At 40.3% G+C, this 21364-nt stretch overlaps 2 protein-coding genes across 2 annotated transcripts; both read right to left on the bottom strand.

Moving 5' to 3' along the window:
- Positions 1-102: 102 nt before the first annotated feature.
- Positions 103-13478, bottom strand: LOC118344258 (uncharacterized protein At3g49055-like). Its single transcript, XM_035684415.1, has 3 exons — positions 13341-13478; positions 13129-13245; positions 103-701 (listed from the first exon to the last, which is right to left on the bottom strand). Exons 1-3 carry the CDS (start codon positions 13476-13478, stop codon positions 348-350), a joined length of 609 nt encoding a protein of 202 aa, XP_035540308.1. The 3' UTR covers positions 103-347.
- Positions 13479-14550: 1072 nt separating this feature from the next.
- LOC118344272 lies at positions 14551-15657 on the bottom strand. Its single transcript, XM_035684565.1, has 2 exons — positions 15141-15657; positions 14551-14926 (listed from the first exon to the last, which is right to left on the bottom strand). The coding sequence occupies exons 1-2, from the start codon at positions 15577-15579 to the stop codon at positions 14826-14828; spliced, it is 540 nt and encodes a 179-aa protein (XP_035540458.1). The 5' UTR covers positions 15580-15657; the 3' UTR covers positions 14551-14825.
- Between the last annotated feature and the right edge of the window lie 5707 nt (positions 15658-21364).

Here is a 21364-nt window from a genome sequence, read left to right as displayed (position 1 = left end):
TCAAATGCTACAAAAAAAAAAAAAAAAAAAGAGTAATGATATCCCCACAACACATGTAAAATAAAAATATTTTGATAAAATGATATAACTTTGATAGGGCAGTTTACAAAAATAACTCATTTTAAAATATTGTTATATAAAATGTTGTGAAAAGCTATGTGTTAAAATAATGTGATGGAGAGGCTTCAAGATTTGTAGTCAACCGATTTACATAGAGAATTTGGTCATAAAAGGAAAAGCAGAGGGGGAGAGTAATAAATAAACATGAGAAGAGGAAGACGCACAGGAACAGAAAAACCGAACAGTTCAAATAAATCCAATCGTCTTCTAGTAAGGACTATGGTACATCACACGTTATAGTGAAGCAAGGCTTGCATTTCCGGTAGCATCCTTCTCGCATTCTGAACTCTACCAGTGGCACCATTAGCAGGATTTACTTTGAGGGCTCGCCATGGCCAACAAACGTGCCTTATCTTATGACTATTCCGCACCCTGCTCTCTGCTTCATCTAATTGTCTTGTCAGCTCCTCAATCCGTTCACGGAGTCCTGAAGCCCTGCTGTCTGATAGCTGCAGAGACCTCTCTGCTGCAGCCTGGGCAGCCATTGCAGTGGCAGCTAGTTCTTCTTTCAACTTCAATTTGCCATTTGATATGTCCAAAGCAGCTCTCGTTTTCTCCAACTCTTGCTTAAGAATATCCACCTACCGGAACAGAAATGTAAATGGAATTGAGCTTCAAAATGAATACATATCAAGGGAAAGGGCTATGCAGAGTTTGGGGAGCTAGAATAATTATCAGCATTAAATTCTGGAGACGCACTTCATGAGCACTGCTGCACAAGGTTTCTTACAAGGATAAAAGACAGCAACCAAGTAACTTTAACCATTGAAGTGCATTTAAAATTGAATGCAATTACGTTATTTTCTGCGATAATACAATTATACCATATATCAAGACGAACATTATTCACCCAAGTTAACATTAATGATTCCATTGCATAGAAAACACGTCTGATTTGGTTACACAGTTCAAACTATCTCATCTCATATAATCATTACAATTTTTTTAAAATTTCACACAAAATATAATAAACAATTCAACTTTTTTCAAATCCCAAAACAAAAATTATATTCTAACAATATTTTATTCAATTTTCAACTTTTATCTCATCCCATCTATGTAACCAAACGACTTCCAGAAATGTCATACCAGTGATACAATGTAGAACTTCGGTTCCTGGATCTCATATGCATCAACTTCAATTACAGTTGTAGTAAAAGTTATAGTATCTGAGTTTTGGTATTTAAAAAGGCTGGCTTAGAACTTCCCAATCTAACAACACTATGCACTCAACAGTGTATGTAACAGAAACAAAACATATGGTTCACGCCTGCATTTTTTTTCAGTAAATAAGAATTTTATTAAAATAGGCAAAACTAAGTACACAGGACATATACAAGAGCAACACCCATGCATGAATGTCTAAAGATACAACAAAATCATGTACGTTCATGCCATTAAAGTCTATTACATTTGACAAATGGAGTAGAGTATGAAAAAATAAAGTTGGTAGTGAGATGAGATGAGATGGTTTTAGATGAAAGTTGAAAGTTGAATAAAATATTGTTAGAATATTATTTTTTAATATTATTATTGTTTTGAGATTTGAAAAAGTTGAATTAAAACTTGAAAAAGTTGAATTGTTTATTATATTTTGTGTGAAATTTTGAAAAAGTTGTAATGATGAGATGAGATGAGATGAAACACTATATGAATCCAAACGAGCCCCTAATCTCATCCATTGTTCGTTCACGATTCTCAAAACTTCGACCATTCCTCTCCATCAATATACACCACGATAGACAAATCGGTATCATCTTCCACATAGCTACAATTTGCGTGGTTCCTCAGATGCCTTGCCAGCTAGCAAAAAAATCCACAACCCTTCGTGGCATTACCCAATGGAGCCCCGCCCTAGCAAATATATCATTCCATAAACTCATGGCTACGTTACAATGCAATAATAAATATCCACCGACTCCCCACTGTTCTTGCACATATAACAGCAATCCAACACAATGAGTTGGCATTTCCATAGATTATCTAAGGTGAGAATCTTCCCTAATGAAGCTGTCCATACAAAAAAAGAAAGAGCATTTAGGGGGCCTTGGTCCTCTATATGTTCTTCCATGGGAACAGTCTCTTGTATAATGTTTCATAAGGGACTCATAATACGATTGTACAGTAAACGGTGACCACAAAATTGTATCAGCTCCTTCGTTCACTCTACAATTATACACCAGATTAAGGAAATCTGTAAATGTGTCAATTTCTTAGTCTTGGGCAGCTATAAGGAACGTGATATTCCATTGAGGAGAGCCATTGGAAAGAAACATGAATTCTACTACTGAAGCCTCCTGTCTTTGTGGGATGCTGTATATTGTTGGATAACTTCCTTAAAGACTATCTTCACACCATAAATCAGTCCAGAATTTAATTCTGGAACCATCCCCAACTGCAAAACGTGTGTATCGATGGATGTTTGTCTAGCCTCTTCAGATGTGTTTCCAAAGCCCCACCCCATGAGGTTTGCTCACCTCATTTGAGCACCATCCTCCCCCCAATCCACCACATTTCAAATCTATGATAACTCTCTACAAAGCTCCCCTCTCCTCATGGTATCTCCATAGCCACCTACCCAATAAAGCCTTATTGAAAACCAGAAAATTACGCATTCACAGCCCGCCTTCATGTATTGGGGTACAAACCGTAGCCCAATTCACCAAGTGAAACTTGAATTCTTCATCTATTCCCCCCATAGGAAATCCCGTTGCAACTTCTCTAACCGATAAACCACCTTGCATGGCATTGGAAAAAGAGATAAGTAGGTAAGTATATTGGAAAGAGTACTTTTTATCAAAGTAACTCTTACCACCTTTGGACAAATAAATCATCTTCCAACTCGTCAATTTTCGCTCCAATTTTTTCAACACCTTGCCCCAGATGGACTGTGACTTGAAGGAGGCACCCAAGGGAAGACCGAGATACTTCATTGGTAAGGTGGAGACTTTGCACCCCATAATGTTGGCGAAGCTCAAAACACATGGAACATTTCCAACTAGAACTAATTCTGACTTGGCTAGATTCACTTCCAATCTCGAGGCCGCTTCAAAAGCCCGCAAAGCTTGAACGTGATTGTGACTAGCACCACAAAATAGAAGAGTATCATCTGCAAATAGGAGGTGGGTCATCTCAAGTGTGTCAATTCTTGCATCCCCTACTACAAAGCCAGAAAGAAATCTACCTTCCACAAGACTTGCAATCATTTTACTAAAAGCTTCCATTATGAAAACAAACCGTAGTGGGGTAGAGGATCACCTTGCCTCAATCCCCTTGAGCTTCCGAACAATACCGTACTCAATCTATTAGCCAAAACCTTCGAAAGAATTTTGTACATTCCAATCACCTAGCTAATAGGGCGAAAATCCTTAATCTCCACCACTCCCAGCTTCTTTGGAATAAGAGCAATGAATGTAGTATTAAGGCTTTTTTCAAAAGTACCTCGTTCATGAAACTCATGGAAGAAGCTCATGATGTCATCTTTAACTACTTCCCAACGTACCTTAAAAGAAAGCCATAGTCAACCCACCCGGACCTATAGCTTTATCACCAGCCATACTTCGCACTACCTTGCAAACCTCCGCCTCCTCAAATGATCTCTCTAGCCAACTTGTTTCATGGTGATCGATCGACTCAAAAATAAGACCATCCAGGCATGGTCTCTAAGAGAATTGCTTCGAAAGTAATTGTTCATAGACGTTGGTAATATGGTCCGCAATCTTAGACGGATTCAATGTAGTCCTCCCATCTACTAATAATGACTCAATGACATTGTACCTTCTATGCGAGTTAGCCATGCAATAGAAGAACTTGGTGCATTTTGTCAAGATTGGTCTGAATACCTCTTTCTACTGTTTTCCTTCATTTATATAGAAAAGGGTTACAACCGAGCATTGAAACCAACGCTTAATTGCTGCTGGTTTTACTATACACGTTAGCTGCTATTTACACGTTAAGTCTATTTACTGTACACGAAGAGTCTATTTACTGTACACGTTATCTATTTATCTGATATACTATCTAGATATAGAAAGCATAAAAGTATCTTTGTAACATCCCCCCTCAAATTGATGCTGGTGGATCAAGAAGCATCAATTTGTCAACCAAGAACTGATGCCGATGCCGAGAAAGAGCTTTAGTGAATATGTCTGCAGTTTGACGTTCAGTGGAAATGTGAGGGAGTGTAATCACATGTTTATCAAAGGATTCACATATAGAATGACAATCGACTTCGATATGTTTCGTACGCTCATGGAAGACAGGATTAGCGGCGATCTGAATAGCACTGGTATTATCAGTATGAAGAGGAGTGGAATGTAGCTGAGGAAAACCAAGTTTACCCAATAACCCACGAAGCCATGTGATCTCAGAGCATGCGGAAGATATAGCACGATACTCAGACTCAGTAGAGGACTTGGAAACTCTATCTTGCTTCTTACTCTTCCAAGAAATGAGTGCATTGCCTAAGAACATGCACCAGCCAATAACAGAGCGACGAGTATCTGCACATCCAGCCCAATCAGCATCACTATATCCCACCAACTGTAAGGAAGATTCTTTAGGAAAGAACAATCTGCATGTAGAGGTGCCCTTCAGATATCGGATAATGCGACGAACAGCGGCTAAATGAAGATGTCGAGGAGCCTGCATAAATTGACTAACTTGCTGTACAGCAAAAGAAATGTCAAGACGAGTAATCGTCAAGTAGTTCAAACTCCCAACAAGCTGCCGATACAAGGATGGATCTGATAGAAGCTCCCCTTCTTCTTGACGAAGCTTAAGATTTACCTCCAAGGGAGTAAAAACAGAGTTACCCGATTGGAGACCACCCAATGAAATAACATCCTGCATGTATTTGTGCTGGTGTAACAACATACCAGTTGGAGTAAGTTGTACCTCAAGGCCAAGAAAATATTGTAGGGGACCAAGATCTTTCATGTGAAAAGAGGCCTTGAGATGCTGTTGTAATTGCTTAATTAACTCAGTATCGGAGCCAGTGATCACAATGTCATCAACATATACGAGAAGCAATACGATTCCTGCAGAAGTCTTGCGAAGAAAAATAGAGGAATCAAACTGACTCTGAGTAAAGTGAAAAGCAAGCAAGTTAGAGCGAAATTTGTCAAACCATGTACGCGGAGCCTGTTTCAGTCCATACAAGGATCGGCGTAGCCGACAAACTTCTGAGGAAGGTGTGGCAAACATGCCAGGAGGTGGAGACATATAGACTTCTTCCTTTAAATCTCCATGTAGAAAAGCATTCTTTACATCCATCTGACGAAGAAACCACCCTTGCGAGGCAGCAAGTGCCAAGATAGTCCGCACAGTAGTCATTTTTGCAACAAGTGCAAATGTTTCTTCATAATCAATACCATACTCCTGTCGGTTCCCAAGAACCACGAGACGGGCCTTATATCTGTCCAGTGAGCCATCAGCTAGAAACTTGACTGAGTATACCCATTTACAACCAATAGGTTTGACATCAGAGGGACAAATTATAAGGTCCCAAGTGTGATTGTCTTGAAGAGCTTGGATTTCCTCTTGCATGGCCTGCTGCCAACACGCTTGGGTGGATGCCTGAGTATAAGAGTGAGGAACAGAAATAGTGTCTAGAGTGGCAGTAAGCGAGGTGTGAGGAAAACCATACCTATCTGGTGGATGTGTAACCCGAGTGGACTGCCGAGGTATAGGAATCGTAGAATCAGGTGACGGATCAGTGTCTGGAAGGGGCGTTGAAGAAGGGGTAAGACGTCGATGATACACCATACCTGGTTGAAATCGCTTAATACAAGAAGACACATCATCAAAAGCGGAAAGAAGAGTAATAGGAGGATTAGAAATAACTTGAGACTGAAAGAAATATTGATTTTCGAAGAAAATCACATTCCGTGAGATTCGGGATTTATTTGCATGAGCATCATAACAAATAAATCCTTTCTGAGTAGGACTATATCCCATAAAGGCACACATGACAGACTGTGTAGCAAGCTTTTAACACTCAACAGGTGGCAGATGAACAAAACAAACACACCCAAAGGTATGAAAGGATTCATACTCAGGAGATATGCCAAATAATCGAAAATATGGAGAATCATAATCTAAAGTAGTAGTAGGCAAACGATTGATCAAATAGACAGCAGTAGATAAAGCTTCTACCCAAAACTTAGAAGGTACAGAAGAATCAATCAATAAAGTACGGACGACATCTAAGAGATGACGATTTTTAAGCTCAACGACTCCATTTTGTTGAGGAGTATATGGACAAAAACGCTGGGAAATGATCCGCTTTTGCTGAAGAAAATTTTGAAAAGAATGAGACATGTACTCCCCCCCTGAGTCGGAGCGTAAAGTTTTGATACAAGTACTGAACTGTGTCTCAACAGGCGCAACAAATTTTTGAAAGACAGAAAACACGTCAGCTTTAGAACGGAGAAAATATATCCAGGTGAATCGACTATAATCATCTATAAATGTCACAAAATAACGATACTGACCATGAGAAATAATAGGACTCACACCCCAAACGTCAGTATGCACAATCTCAAAACAGTTAGACGCACGACTACCATGTGCAGGAAAATGTAAAAGTTTACTTTTACCAAAACGACAAGTAGCACAATCAAAAGATACAAGAGAAGAAGAAAATGAATCTTTATTGCCCAAAAAGCCATATTTCATAAGATGAGTCAAGGCAACAGAATTAGGATGACCTAATTTCTTATGCCAAACTTCATTAGTATTGGCAGTAGTCGTACAAGCAAGAGAAACAACATTAGGAATAGAAAACTGTAAGGGAAATAAACGTCCTATTTTAGGCCCCTTCGCGATCACCGTCCCCGACACCTAATCCTGCACAAGACAACCACCACGAGAAAAGTGAACATCACAATTATTATCTACCAATTGTCCAACAGAAATCAAATTGGTAGACAATCCAGAGAGACAAAAAAATCGCGAAATGAAGAGCCCAAATTACCAACAACAGTAATAGGAAGAGTACTGCCATCAGCGATCTAAATATTTTGCATGCCTCTATACTTACGAACACCATGGAGACCCGTCGTATTACCAGTCATATGATTAGAAGCGCCCGAATCAACAATCCAAGAAGTTGAGTTAGTACCCGTACCTTGCAGGCCTAAGGCCGTAAAAGCAGACACAATCATCTGTTAGACCATTGCTGGTGTGAGAACAGATGAATCAGAGCTTACAGTAGGTGGCGTAGAAGATGAAGAAGAAGACTGTACAGCAGCCTGAAAAGCTTGAGATTGGCGATTCTGAGGCCGTACTCGACAATCTTTGATGAGATGACCCTCTTTCTTGTAGTAGTTGCAAACTTTCTTAGGACAGTTGCGAGCGATATGACCAAATTCCTTGCAACTGAAACATTGCAACTTGTTCTTCCCTCTGCCTTGTGCTGTATAAGCTACATTCATAGTCCCAAAAAAGACCTTCTCAGAAGTCATACCCATCTAAGTGGATAATCGTTGTTCTTCCCGCAACAAATCTCCCAAACAAATATCCAAAGAAGGAACCGGATTACGGTTCAACAAACCAGCTCGAACGGGCTCAAATTCGGGTCGAAGCTTCATTAAAAATTGATCGTGTTGACTCTCAGCATGAACTGCTTGAAGAGCCGTGAGTGCCGTAGTGGGAACCTTAGCATGAACAATGGCAGAATACTCGCACCAGAGGTTAATAAAACCAGAATAAAATTGTGCGATAGGTAAATTGCCTTGATTATAAGTACTAATTTCCAATTCTAATTGGAACTTCCAAGCACTATGATCTTGGTGGTAATACGGTGAAGATAATCCCACATAGCTTGAGCCGTAGTAAAACAACAAAGATTGGTCACAAGGTGGGACTCAATCGTCCCCAATAACCAAGAGATTACCTTGGCATCCTTGACCTCCCATTGAGCAAATTCTTTTTCATTAATGGGAACTTCAATAGAATTATTAATATGATTTAATAATTCTTTTCCTTTTAAAAACATCTTAAACTGAAATTCCCACATAGGAAAATTCTTTCCAGTAAAGCGAACAATAGTATTTTCAATAGACATGATGAAAAGCACTTAGAGAAATATGCTTAAGTAGTCAATCAAATAAGTGGTAAGATTAGGATCACAATAAGCCAAACTCAAAGTCACGGTAACAAGGAGGGGCCCAAAATAAAATGCCCAGACTAAAAATAAAAGGCCCAAAGTCACAAGAATAATAGGCACTTCACGAAACAAGGGCCCAAAATCAGTTGTTGGAGAGAAATACCTTACGGACGAAGTAGAAATACTTCGACACCTGCCCAGAAAATTACGGAAACCAGCAGAGAGAGACCCGACTGCAACACAGCCACACCCAGAAACTTTCGGACCGCCACAAGACGTAGCTGACCACCAGAAACTACCCAGAAAGTGCCAAGAAGCACCAACAAACCACCACAGACGTAGCCGACCACCACACAGCCATCCACAGAAGGAGTCGACCACCACAGAAACTGCCGTCTGCCACAGAAATGGCCTACTGCCCCACAGCTGCCCAACCACCACAAGAAGGCACCAAAAGAAGGAGCCCGCAAGGCAAAACAGTGTTCGTAACACCCAAAATAACTCCGACAGCCACCAAATACTCAAGCCCACAAGTGAAAACACCACAGACAGCTCCGACTCCAAACCGAGAATACCAAAAAAAAGAAAAGCAAGAGAAACTTGCGGAAACAGCGAGAAAAAAAATTCCTCCCGTCGCAACAAGCCAACATTCAAGGATTAAGATCACAAAGATGAATATCAAATTAGGGGCTCTGATACCATGTCAAGATTGGTCTAAATACCTCTTTCTACTGTTTTCCTTCATTTATATAGAAAAGGGTTACAACCGAGCATTGAAACCAGCGCTTAATTGCTGCTGGTTTTACTATACACGTTAGCTGCTATTTACACGTTAAGTCTATTTACTGTACACGAAGAGTATATTTACTGTACACGTTATCTATTTATCTGATATACTATCTAGATATAGAAAGCATAAAAGTATCTCTGTAACACATTTATCCCTTTCTTTTAGCCATAAAGTCCTTGATTTTTGTCGCCATAAAGTCTCTTTCATTAAAGTCATACTTTCAATATCCGATGTCACATGCTGTTTGCGAGTATTCTTTTCTTCTGTGAGACTCCCTCTCCTCCACATCCTCCAAAACTTGTAATTTGTCGAAGAGGGACTTTTTTCTCTTCGACTTTTTTCGATGTTCCACATTTCCAAAAATCATTTCATTCCACCTTTTCAAGTCCCTCTTGAGAGCTTTTAGCTTGAGGGACAGCACATAACTAGGGTTGACTTGTATAAGATAAAATGACCACCATTGTCAACTCTCTCAACAAATCCTTCTGATTTCAGCCACATATTTTTCAACTTAAAATATCTTTTACCTCCCTAAATGCCTCCACAATCGATGAAAATGGGAAAGTGATCCGAACACAACCTTGGGAGTCGTTTCTGGATTAGCTCCGAAAAGTGTGCTTCCCACCCAGGCAAAATGAGGAATCTTATCAAGTCTTGACCGAGCTGGATATTCTCTATTGCTGGGCCATGTGAAATTACCAACTAGAGGGATGTCTAGAAGGCCTTGCTCATAGATAAAGTTGGAAAAAAATCTGCCATTGCTAAACTAGAGCTAGGGGACCTCCTACTCGTTCACTTGGGAAGCGTGTGACATTAAAACCTGACATTAAAACCTCCCACATACACCAAGGAAAGCTCCATAGGCTACAAAGTCCAACCAATTCATCCCACAAGCCTCTTCTCTTGGTATTAGAATTAGCACCATAAACACCGGCAAAAGACCATTGATAACCATCTTCGACATTCTTGAAAGAAGTAGCCACCATATATCTCCCCACACACTCATCCGTCTGTTCCACCACCATTTTATCCCACATTACCAAAATACCTCCAGAAGCCCCCTTCAACGGAAAAAATGACCACCCTACATGACAACAATTCCACAAACTCTATATTATGGTAAGGGAGATGAGTTCCATTTTTGTCTTTTGTAAACATACCACATTCGCTTTCCAGCCATGAAGCTGATTTTTGACTTTGGTACGCTTCTCTATCTCGTTCAACCCCCTTACATTCCATGAGACTATTTTGAGCTTCATAAAACCTCTGGTTTTGGCCTACCCTTTGTCCCTCCACAACTTGCACTCCCTTCGTAATTCACCGAACAAGTCACTTCAATTCCCTTGCCCTCTTCTTGTTTGAGTGGCATTTCATGTCCGAATTAGACTGTCCAGCTTCAATTGCAGCAAGTAGAGCCAAAAACTTATCTTCAAAGCCAATGCATGGGAGTCCTACATACATTTGACTCTCCTCAGCTTCAAGTAAAACCCAATCTGAAGCTAAAGTCTGGTGTTTCAGCGGAATGATTGAACTCAAACGGGTAGGCTCATCTCAATCCTTGTTATTGTGTTCAATATTCATCCCATCTGCTACCACCACCTCCTTGTTATTGTGTGAATATTACCAAAGTGCCAGCCTTGGTTTGGGTATCCTGAACTCCCAATGTCTCAATGTTGTCCTCCATCAGCATCTCAGTGACCCTTTGAGGTTTTAGTGCAACCAAGGCAGAAGTGGGACTTCCCTCTATGACAGAGAAGGTCACCACCTCGTTCTGCCACTCTTCCTCTAACCGAGAGCCACTTACACGCCGGAAATGAGTTGTCTTGTCTTCTAACGCCGTCGGCAACGTCAACTCCAGCGGCAACTCTGGTAGCCCATTGTCAAAAGTTCCTCCCACCATGTCACCTGCTTCCGGCAATGATTTTTGTGGTCGCCGGCTGGTGATTGGAGGTTGTCAGCGTGTCTGCCAATAATGAGCACTGGGCCCATTACAGGAGGGCTGGGTTGCTTAACCAACCAGCGTTTGGGCTGGGCTGGTGCCTTACCTTTCTAGGCCCAAGTAAATCTTCTTTGTCTCGGCCCACTTTGGCCGAAGCTTAAGTGTGGCGGGCTCAAGCCTAGGCCCAGGCCCCTATCCATGGCCTTATCCACCCACTGTATCATTACATTGACCAGACTCCTCAATTATAGCAGATCTTGTTTAACAAGAGGAAGATCTTCAGACCCTTTTGTGCGTCCTTTCTTGGTTAGGGGGCCTTTTACCATTTCAATGTTATTTCTGCAGACTTGCTCAGGTTATGAATGTCTCTGTCCTACATCCACAACGGCTGCCTTCTTTGCCTTCAAAATTCCATAATTGCTCTTCATCCCTGGTACTGCAGCTGCTGCTTCTCCTTGAGCACTTGTTTCTGTTTCATCACTGCCAGCAGTAAGCCCCGATGACCGGACCACCTCTGCGTAGGACTTAGTCATAGTGTTCATCAGCATTTTCTGTGTTGGATATTGAGACCTTAAGAAACCAGCCTCTCTCTCCTTATCCAAGCTACTGTAAGCTTCCTTCATTGCTTCCGCCAATTTTTCCACCCTTTCCCCTCCATTGCTTCAGGTATGAAGACAAAATTCCTTCTGCCACCACCGCCATATTCCACCAGTGCCATATATCGACCTTGAGCATTGGAACATCTTTGCGCAATGTAGCTTCTATTACCATCCCATGAGGTTGCAAAGAATTCCTTTTTATCTCCAGTCGAGTAATCCTCAAGGGCTCCAATAAACTAGTTCGCCGTGAGCATCTCCAAGATCAGTGCTTTTGTAACCTTCCAACTTCTCTCTGTTAAGCAAATCCATCGTCTACCTTCCTCAGACAATACGAAAACCTTAGATTCTATAAGAATCTGTCTTGAGTACACCATGATGATCTCGTTGTTAAACACCAAGACTCATCCTCAGTGCGAGAGTGTATGGAGAGAAAACTTTTTCCTACCATATAAACACCCTATGGAGCAAAACCATAGGATTTCAGCATAGCATTTTCAACCACGGTATGAAATAAGTATCAACCATTCAACTTTTGTTAGATCAGACGTGGATAAGCAACACCCTCCTAATTGAAGCTTTATACAATTCATAATCAGTGAATACAAACAACAAAAATCCAATCCAAAGCATTCAGCTCATCTGCCAAATATTCTGTATTTATTAAAACTTCATTATTCCATTCGACTGCTTTAATATTATTTTGATGCTTTTACTTTCTTCTACATAAATGATGAGGCCAAAAGTTAAAAGAAATGGGAATATCCACGCCTGCATTTATACATACCACTCCAATTGATATCATACAACAAATTAAAATCTTTATCCCCTGTTTTGTATACAATTTACATATTCCCCACATCACATCTATTTGTTATAGAGCACCCAATAAAATCTGAGCCATGCAAATGCATAGGCATGTCAAGTACCTTCTCCCCAATTGTTTTTGGGAGGCAGGGTCTATTCTACAAAATAAAAAATATTGGAACAATGGTTGTCTTGAAGCTTGAGCATGCAGCATGCCATTTTATAGTCCCCTTAGAACTTATATTTGGATTGCAAAGTCAAAATTGAAGCATTCCCTAGCCAAGGATGTTATTTCAACTTAAGGTTGGTGATGTGGCTAACATTGTACCTTTGTGCATTAGTCAGAGCTCTCATAGGAATTGGGAATTTGGGAGCATTTGAGTTCATAGACTAATGTACTTTGGCCATCTGTAATATAAAGGGAGCTGCTTGCATTTCCAAGTTAAATGCATGAAAGACTACAAGCTTCATGTGCAAAATAATCATTGCATTAGTTACCATAATCACACCATGACACCTCTGGCTAATGAGACACATGAAGCAAAACTCTAATAAGCAAGAAAGCGCTATGGTCCTTTTGCTAGGTGGCACCTCAACCCATCCCAAGTATGGAACAGTGTGGGATGTCCACAGGGCAAATCCCCTTTATTCCAATTGCCTGGCAAAAAAAATAAAATAAAGAAAGCATGCAACTACATAGCTAGCTAACACACAAAACAACAGTATATCGAGAAGCACTGATATCAAAAAACAAATAAACCTTTACCACTTTGTTACGTTCTATAATTTCATTTTTCCCAGCTTCCACTTCCAACTCACACGCTTCCCTCCACCTAGCAACCTCGGCGTTGATTTCTTTTATTTCAACCAATAGTTCTTCAATCTATAGCAACAAAGAACTGACATCAAAATTGGCAAGAGTATGCTCTAGGAATTCACCCAGAAAACTTCCAATTTCTTGACAAAATAGATAATCACATTTTGAGCTAACACCCTCTCTCTATCTTCTAACTCTTTGATGTACAGAGTATTTTCAGCAATTTGTTGAGCTTGTTTTTCTGTAAGACTCTGTAGGCGCTCGGTGTCTGACCTGGCATAGAAGAGAAATAAGTACATAACCAACTATACTAAATAAAGAAAGAGTTGGGGGGGGGGGGGCAGAATGTGGTTGAAGAAACAGATAATTATAGTGAGGTCCTTAGATGATAAATAATTGCTGATCTTCAATAGTACATCGTGCAATTCCTTACCAATTTACCAGATCACACTTTGTCTTACCATTTTAATGGATTATTAGTAATATCGCATCTCCAGTATGGTTGGATACAAAGGATTCTCTTTGGAAGCCTAAGATGCAAAACCAAGCAATAAGCCCGCTTGGTGAGAAAATAAGTGTCCGTGCTAGTAAGTTTATTACTATTTGATTTTTCTAGAATTAAGTATATTTGCATCATTCAGCTGCTTGTGGGCCACAGGTTTATTTTCCATGAAGGAGTTTTATTTAACTTATAGGTTCTTATGTGTGGGCTTTCATCTAATCTAATTAGGAGTTTATTTACTAATAAAACTAGGAGTTCTAGTCCTACCAGCGGGTGTTAAGATCTAAAGTATACATAAATGTGCATTTGATCTCAAATAATTTCAGAGAGATAAAGTGATAAACAGAAAAAATGAGTTTTTTAGCTTAAATTACACTTTACCCCCTAAAACTATTAATTCTTTTGCAACATGACAACCACACAACCAAAGTTGCCTCATCACCCCAAATTACCACTCTTTTTCCAATTTCCCCCTCCTTTAACATCCAACCATTAAGATCATTTGATGCCCCAGAATTTTTTGTCCATCTTAACGGTTAGATCATAACAAAAGGGTGTAACATACGGTTTTGATTATAAGTATTATTATTATTATTACTAGTATTATTATTAGTTTAAAATCCAATTTTTAAGAGTTTATTTTTATTTGAGGATTCGTCCACCACCCTCTTCACGCCCCTATCTCTCGGGATGATTTGTTTCCTTGTCCGAAAACCTTTCAAAATTGTAACCGTGGTTTTTTTTTTTTTTTACAAGCATAAAACCCTCACATATATACTCTATGTTCCCCCCAATTTCCCTTCACCAAACCCACAATATTCTGCAGCTAGAACCCCTATCGCATAGTGAAAGCAAATTCCCTCCTATACAAAAAAACCACCGTAGTCTTCCTTACACAAACCAAGACTCTCACCTCACCGGAATCATCCAGAGGACACCGTCGGGAAGTCAGAATACCACTCGGCAACCCAGAAACTGCTGGCCAGTCGCCTCCCGTCGAACTCCCACTGTCCTGGTGAGCCCAAGCCGGAATCTTCCTCTTTCTCTTTTCATCATGGTTCTCAGTCTAAAGACCACAAAATTCATTTTTCTCTCACTTAGTGTTTACGATTTCCTTCTCTCTCTTAGAAACTTGTGTCGCAGGTCACTTCCTGTCACCCCAGATTCGTCGCATGGCCCTTCTTTTCTCCAGAGAATGATTGTTTCCTTTCAGTTGTTCATGCCTTTTTGTTTTCTTTAGCTTTACTGAAAAGTACATGCAAGTTTTGTTTTTTTTAGCTTTACTGAAAAATACATGCAAGTTTTGAGCAATTAAGTTTCAGTTCCTCTTTGGACCGGTATATCCTATAAGGGAGACTTATCGGAGACTAATAGTAAAATGACACATCAGCTGAGCACATGGTCTTAGCATGAACCTGGCCGCACCATAGAAATGGGTGAACTACAGAAAGGGATGAACCTGGCCATAGAGACTTATCGGAGACCAAGCCGCACGCCGTACGCCGGTGGAGGAGCAACCCTTCCGGCGAACCCAGACCGGCACAACCCAGACCATCGCACCATACCCTGCAACTTCTGCAAATCACATGGTATAAAAATACAACTCTTTTGTAGGCGATTACTCCAATCTGATCTGTAGAGGAACTGATCTTGTATCTGTCCTGTGCTAGGTCCAAATGCAGATTTTTGTTTTCTTGTATCTGTCCTGTCCTCGCAAATCCATAAAGAAGTTGTCCAATGGATAAATCTGAGATGAGTTTTTGAAGCTGGGTCCAAATACAGATTTTTGTTTTCTTTTTTAGAAGTAAGAAGAGGAGGGAAAACAACCCATCTTTCTTCTGCCATTTATTAATTCCAATCTGACCAAAATTGACCATGGTCCAACACAGATGCTGCATCTTTTAAATGCTTAAAGTCAAAATAAAACCTGAAATCTTTGCCTTCCTCATCCTGATTCGATGAACTGTAAATTGAAGACAAACTGTAAATAAGGAACCCATCTTTCTTATGAATGGCGAACCCAGAGAGAGAGAGAGAGAGGGCTAGGGTTCTGAATGTGGGAAGGAGAAGGAAGGCGAGAGAGAGGGGGGTGAGTTGCGGTTTCGACAGACCCTTGGGTTTTTATTTTTTCCTCTACAATGCCTCCCACCATTGGAAAGATGTATATCCTACGTGCCATGCTACTGTTGGTTGCTGTTATTTGGAGAATAACTGATACACCTGTGTGAAGTTATTCTCATTAAGTTTTTTGCTCTTCTATCATCTATGACAGATTTTATGTTTTAACCTTGTTCATTACGTGGGCTGATTTCCTTATGTGGGCTGGGCTTGATGTTTAATCGGAAATGTATTTTTAAGTTGGGATTGAGTTTTATATTGGACTTGCCTTAATTGTGGGCCATGTTTTAAGTATTCAAATTTACATAGCAATTTCTCAAGGGTCTACATTATGTTTTTACAAATCATTTTACAGCAGTAATTTTATAAAGGGTTAAATTTTATATTTAAAACGTGTAACGTGATTAAACCTATTTTTTAAATTGAGATTTACTCAGCATATCTAATAGATTTATATTAAGCCTAATTACGCTGCTAAGTTCTAATTTTAAAGTTAAGATGTGATATTAGTATTTAAATAATTATATAATACTACTATCTATTAAATTTAGTATATAACTAAATATTTTATTAGATTAATTTCCCTAGCGTGTGAATAATTAATTAAGATATTACGACACGGTTTCTAGAAATTTAGTAACGTTTAGCACTTCTTTTAGGAATCGAATTGCGAAGTGAGATTCAAGAAGCAGTGCTAACAGGCAAGTAGCATGATTATAACTTTATGTGTGCTGTAAATATTCTGTTTTTGCATGAAAAATGTGATATTTACCTATGCTACGCTACGAGCCAATTCAAGGTTAGCCCCTTTTCATGAACCTAGATGAATTACAATGATATGCTTGTGAATGAGACTATGTTCTATGTTGATATGGATTGTTGTTAGAATGGATGATATGTCATGAAAATCACACGTATACCATGTAATGTTCGCGTTACTTTATGTAATGCTTAGATCATGTTATGCCATGTCTATGCTATGCTATGTTACGTAAGGCTCATGTCAATAGGCCATGTTTAATGTTATGCCATGTATATGAATATGTCACACCATGTAAATTCATGAGGTCAATAGATTCACATGCATTATGAAAGTTAAGGAGACATATGAATGATGAGCAAGCCTTAAGATTGTCCTTATGTTATGGGTGGATGTGCAAGCCACAAACTTAAGCGTGGTCCACTACATGTATGCTATGATGTTATGTGATAACACAGACCAAAGCGTGTTTCACTGCATATTATGATATGTATGCACTGCCATGGACCCAAGCGTGGTTCACCATATGTTATGTGATAACACTGACCCAAACGTGTTTCACTCCTTATGTTATGGGTGGATGTGCAAGCCACAAACTTAAGCGTGGTCCACCACATGTATGCTATGTGATAACACAGACCAAAGCATGTTTCACTACATATTATGATATGTATGCGGTGTCACGGACCGAAACGTGGTTCACCATATGTTATGTGATAACATTGACCCAAGTGTGTTTCACCGTTATGAGGTGCCACAGACCCAAGTGTGGTTCACCATATGTTATGATATGTTATATGCAACCAACGACAATTGGACCAATGCACGTAGGTTATGATGGCCACTAAGTGAAAGACAAGATGAATAAGCCATGCGTGGAGTCAATCATTCATGCATCATGTTACATGTATTGCTATGATTATGTTAATTCCACCTATGTTACAGATGAATGGTCAATATGCTATGTGTATGTATGTCTACGCATGAATGTTTTCTTAGTTAAGCCTGATGTTAAGTTAAGTTTACAGTATGATGTGCTATTACTGAGTCTTCGACTCATTTGTTTCTCGATTTTATGTTTTAATGTCCAAATGATAATTGTGTGGATACAGAGATGGAGTGCCAGGAGTAGAATATTTTCAGAGACTTAGACCTTGAATAAGTGTTATTTTCACATGGGCTTAATTTATGATTAAGACATTTGAATAAGTGACTATCACATAGAACTAGTTTGTCATTTTGTTATGTTTCAGCTTTTCTATTATGATTCAATAAATGAGGTATTTTTATGATCTCGAATCTCTTTACCAGGCATTATGTTATGAATGTATGTGACATTCCTGACTTATGGGAATGGGTGTTTCAAAGGGTAAATTGCAACTTATGTTTCAAATTGGGGCGAATTGGTAATTTTGGTTGGTTGATGGTTATATTGCAAAAGAAGTGGTAGTTTGAGAGGTAAAGTATGTCCCTTTTTTATTTATGGAAGGTTTCAATGTCTAGAGTGATTATTATCATCTTTTCTGTTTAGCCTTTGCACCAATTAACCAAAGAAACAAACCGTAACATATGTAATTTTATTGCTGCCCAGAATTCTTGCTGTCTTTGAAATTTTTTCAGCTGAACCATAAACAGTAATCACTGCCTTTAACAATTCTAAGTTGTAAGCCCTTAATTTGCTTATTGTGCCAAATCTTAAACCCACCAAGCACATGTAGACAGATTTTCCAAATCTGCCCCAAGTTAATTTCCCTCCAACATACACAAATTTAACAGAATCTTAGGCTAACTTTTTTTTGATAAGGAACCTTAGGCTAACTTCTGCACAATATATATAATCCAAACATATTTTTGGTTCTTCAAGCCATTTTATAATGTCTTTGAACTGGTCATTAAATTCTAACCAAAATAGATGCAGTAAACCATGCAAAGCTGTACAGGTATCTAAGATTTATTATAGGTGCCTGGAGGAGAGAGAGGGACAGAGGTTTTCCACACTACAATAATAACAATGCAAGGAAAGGTCCTAGGGTGGATTTTTATTGGCTCGACCAAAACTTTATTTATAAAATAAACTTGTTTGTTTAATGATGTTTCATCTCATGTTCCAAGTGTTTAGCTGATCAATTATAATACTTGCATACGCAAACTTTAAGTAGAGTTGTCTAAGCATCAACTTGTGCATCGATACACCAAGTGCATTGCAGTGGATTGAGTTCACCTGAACTCTTAGTCTTACACACTGAAGGTCCCCAGTGGAGGGTTTACGTTAATGGCGTTAATTCCTTGCGGAGATTAGCGTGTTGTTTCTCTTGGTTTGTGGTGTTGGTTGGTTGCGATGGGGTTTTTGAAGAGAGGTACTCATTGATCAGAAGTCATTTGCGTTTAAGAGAGAAAACGAGAGATGGTGGAGAATCACGAAGAGCAGTCGCCATGTGGTGAAATATATTTCTATTGATCATGAAGCTCTAGGGTGGTTGGGTTCAAATGGTGAGGGAATGTGTAGCTTTAGTGGGTTCATCTCAGTTCCTGAGAACTCGTAGAAAAGGAAACCAGGTGCTTGTGGTGCAGAGGGGCTGCAATCACTATGGCAGGATCTTCTTTTTGTCGGAGTATGGCCAAGAGAAGAAGAGAGGCCTAGTCGTGGTGTTGGAAGGGAGGAAGGGGGAGGGGTGGAGGAATCTTGAGGAAACCTTGAAGGAGATCTTTTCTCCATCATTTGTTTCGGGTGAGGAAAACAGAGTGAAAGGTGGCTTGGGTAGGCTGCAGCAGGCAGGCATGTCGATGGAGGTTGGAAGAGATGGTAGTGCATCACAGGTGTTCCCACCTTTGACGATGGCAGATGGTTCTCAGTCATACAAGGACGTGCTCCAAGTCCAAAGGGTGCTGCCTCAAGCTGCGAAGCATGCAGGGAGGGCAGAAATACCAGGCTTGGCTATTTCGAACGTCGCATAGAGGCTTGAGGGAGATGGTAGAGAGATGGTGGGTTCGAATGAGGAAAGGATGTTGCAGGCGTTGGCTGATATGGAGGAAAAAGTGGGGGTATTGTTGGAAGACATAATCTGGAATAAACAGTGCATTAAGTGGAAGGGGGTTTCGCAGATGGGCCTGGGCCAAGAGTTGGGCTCTAAAGAAGGGATGAGAAGCCTCAATGTCATGGGTCAGGGGGTATCACAGATGGGCCTGGGCCGGGATTTGGGCTTCAGAGCAGGGAGGGGAATACTCAGTGTTGCGGTTCAAGCTGGGCCATCTAAGGGAACTGGGTTGGGCCAGGGTTTAGGCCCAAAAAGGGTATGGAGGCAAACGAATCGGGTGCCAACCAAAATTTCTGCCCGGGGCTTTAGACACCCTCTCGCATCGCCAACACGTGACCTGTTGAACCCCACACCGGCATAGAAAGTTTCGTTGGTCGTCGTCACCCATCATGGTGGGTTGGCACAGTCACATCGACGGGAGGAAACCAAGGAAGGAGAGCTATTAAAGGAGCTTGACGGTGGGGATGCTTCAGATGAGGAGATCAGGCTATCTTCTGTGCAGTTCAGCCCTTCAGTGGGGGAGGTTCCTTCAAGGGAGCTTGTCATGGATGGGTGGTATGGTTGACAGTGGAATGGGCAAGGGTGGCATCGGGAAATCCACAAAGGTGTCGTTTGGTGAGTTACAGTTGGCTCAATCAATAGGGGCAGGGTTGTTAGACGATTTTCAGAAGGGGGTTAAGAAAGTGGTGGAGCTACAGGGGACGTGTGGGGTTAGTAGGATATTCAGAGGGTTTTCAGATAGTGATTGGCGAGTGTGGGGGAGATAATCTAAAGGAGCTAGGTAATCCCATCCCTTTATGCGTTATTCCACCTAATCCAGTTCCTAAGTCTTCAGATTGGGTGCTGAAAAAGGTGGTGGAGTTACAGCAGTGGGAAGGGATTTCTTGTGATGGCTATGAGGAGCAATTTAAGGCCTTTCTAGTGGCTATCGAGGCAGATCAGCAGCTTTGAAGTCAATAGTTAAAAAAGATAGAGAGCTGAAAAGATTGTTGTGCACTATCAATTATGATAATAAGGAGGGTAGTGTTGGGAGGGAAAGGGCGAAGGGGCAGGGGAGTTGCTTATCTTATGAAGCCTAGAATTTTATCGTGGAATGTTAGGGGGATCAATGATGTTAACAAGCGACTTCGCATTCGATCCCTTCTCAGTAGTTGGAAAGTTAACATTGTGTGTCTTCAAGAGACCAAATTGCATCTTGTCGATAGAAACATTATTCATAGTTTATGGGGTTGTTCGTTTGTGGGGTGGAACTATTTAACTTCTTTGTGGGCCTCAGGAGAGGTGTTGTTGATATGGGATAGGAGAGTGGTGGAACGAGTAGAGGTTTGCATTGGGGACTCTTCTATTGTTGGTTCTTTCAAGAATATTGAGGATGGGTGGGGGTGGGCTCTTGCGGGAGTGTATGGGACTAATGTTGATAGAGAAATAAGTTACTTGTATGAGGAACTAGCGGGTTTGTATTCTTTATTGGAACTCCCTTGGGTCATGTGCGGGGACTTTAATGTTGTTTGTTTCCCTTGTGAGAGGGAGGGGGCTTCTTCGTTGACAAAGGCGATAGAAGACTTCTCGGAATTGATTTTTTATCTTAACTTGATTGATCTACCTTTGGTTGGGGGGTTTTTTACGTGGTCTAACAGTAGAGGGGGGTCAAGGTTGGACAGATTTCTAATCTCAACTTCTTGGGAGACTCTGTACCCAGACTTATGTCAGAAGAGATTACCACCAGAATACTCAGATCATTTTCCCATTTTGTTAGATTGTGAGGGCATT

This window comes from Juglans regia, chromosome 13 (genome assembly GCF_001411555.2).
Source record: "Juglans regia cultivar Chandler chromosome 13, Walnut 2.0, whole genome shotgun sequence".
Lineage (NCBI taxonomy): Eukaryota > Viridiplantae > Streptophyta > Magnoliopsida > Fagales > Juglandaceae > Juglans > Juglans regia.
Note: the sequence above shows the minus strand (reverse complement) of the source record. Positions and strands in the feature narration are given on the sequence as shown.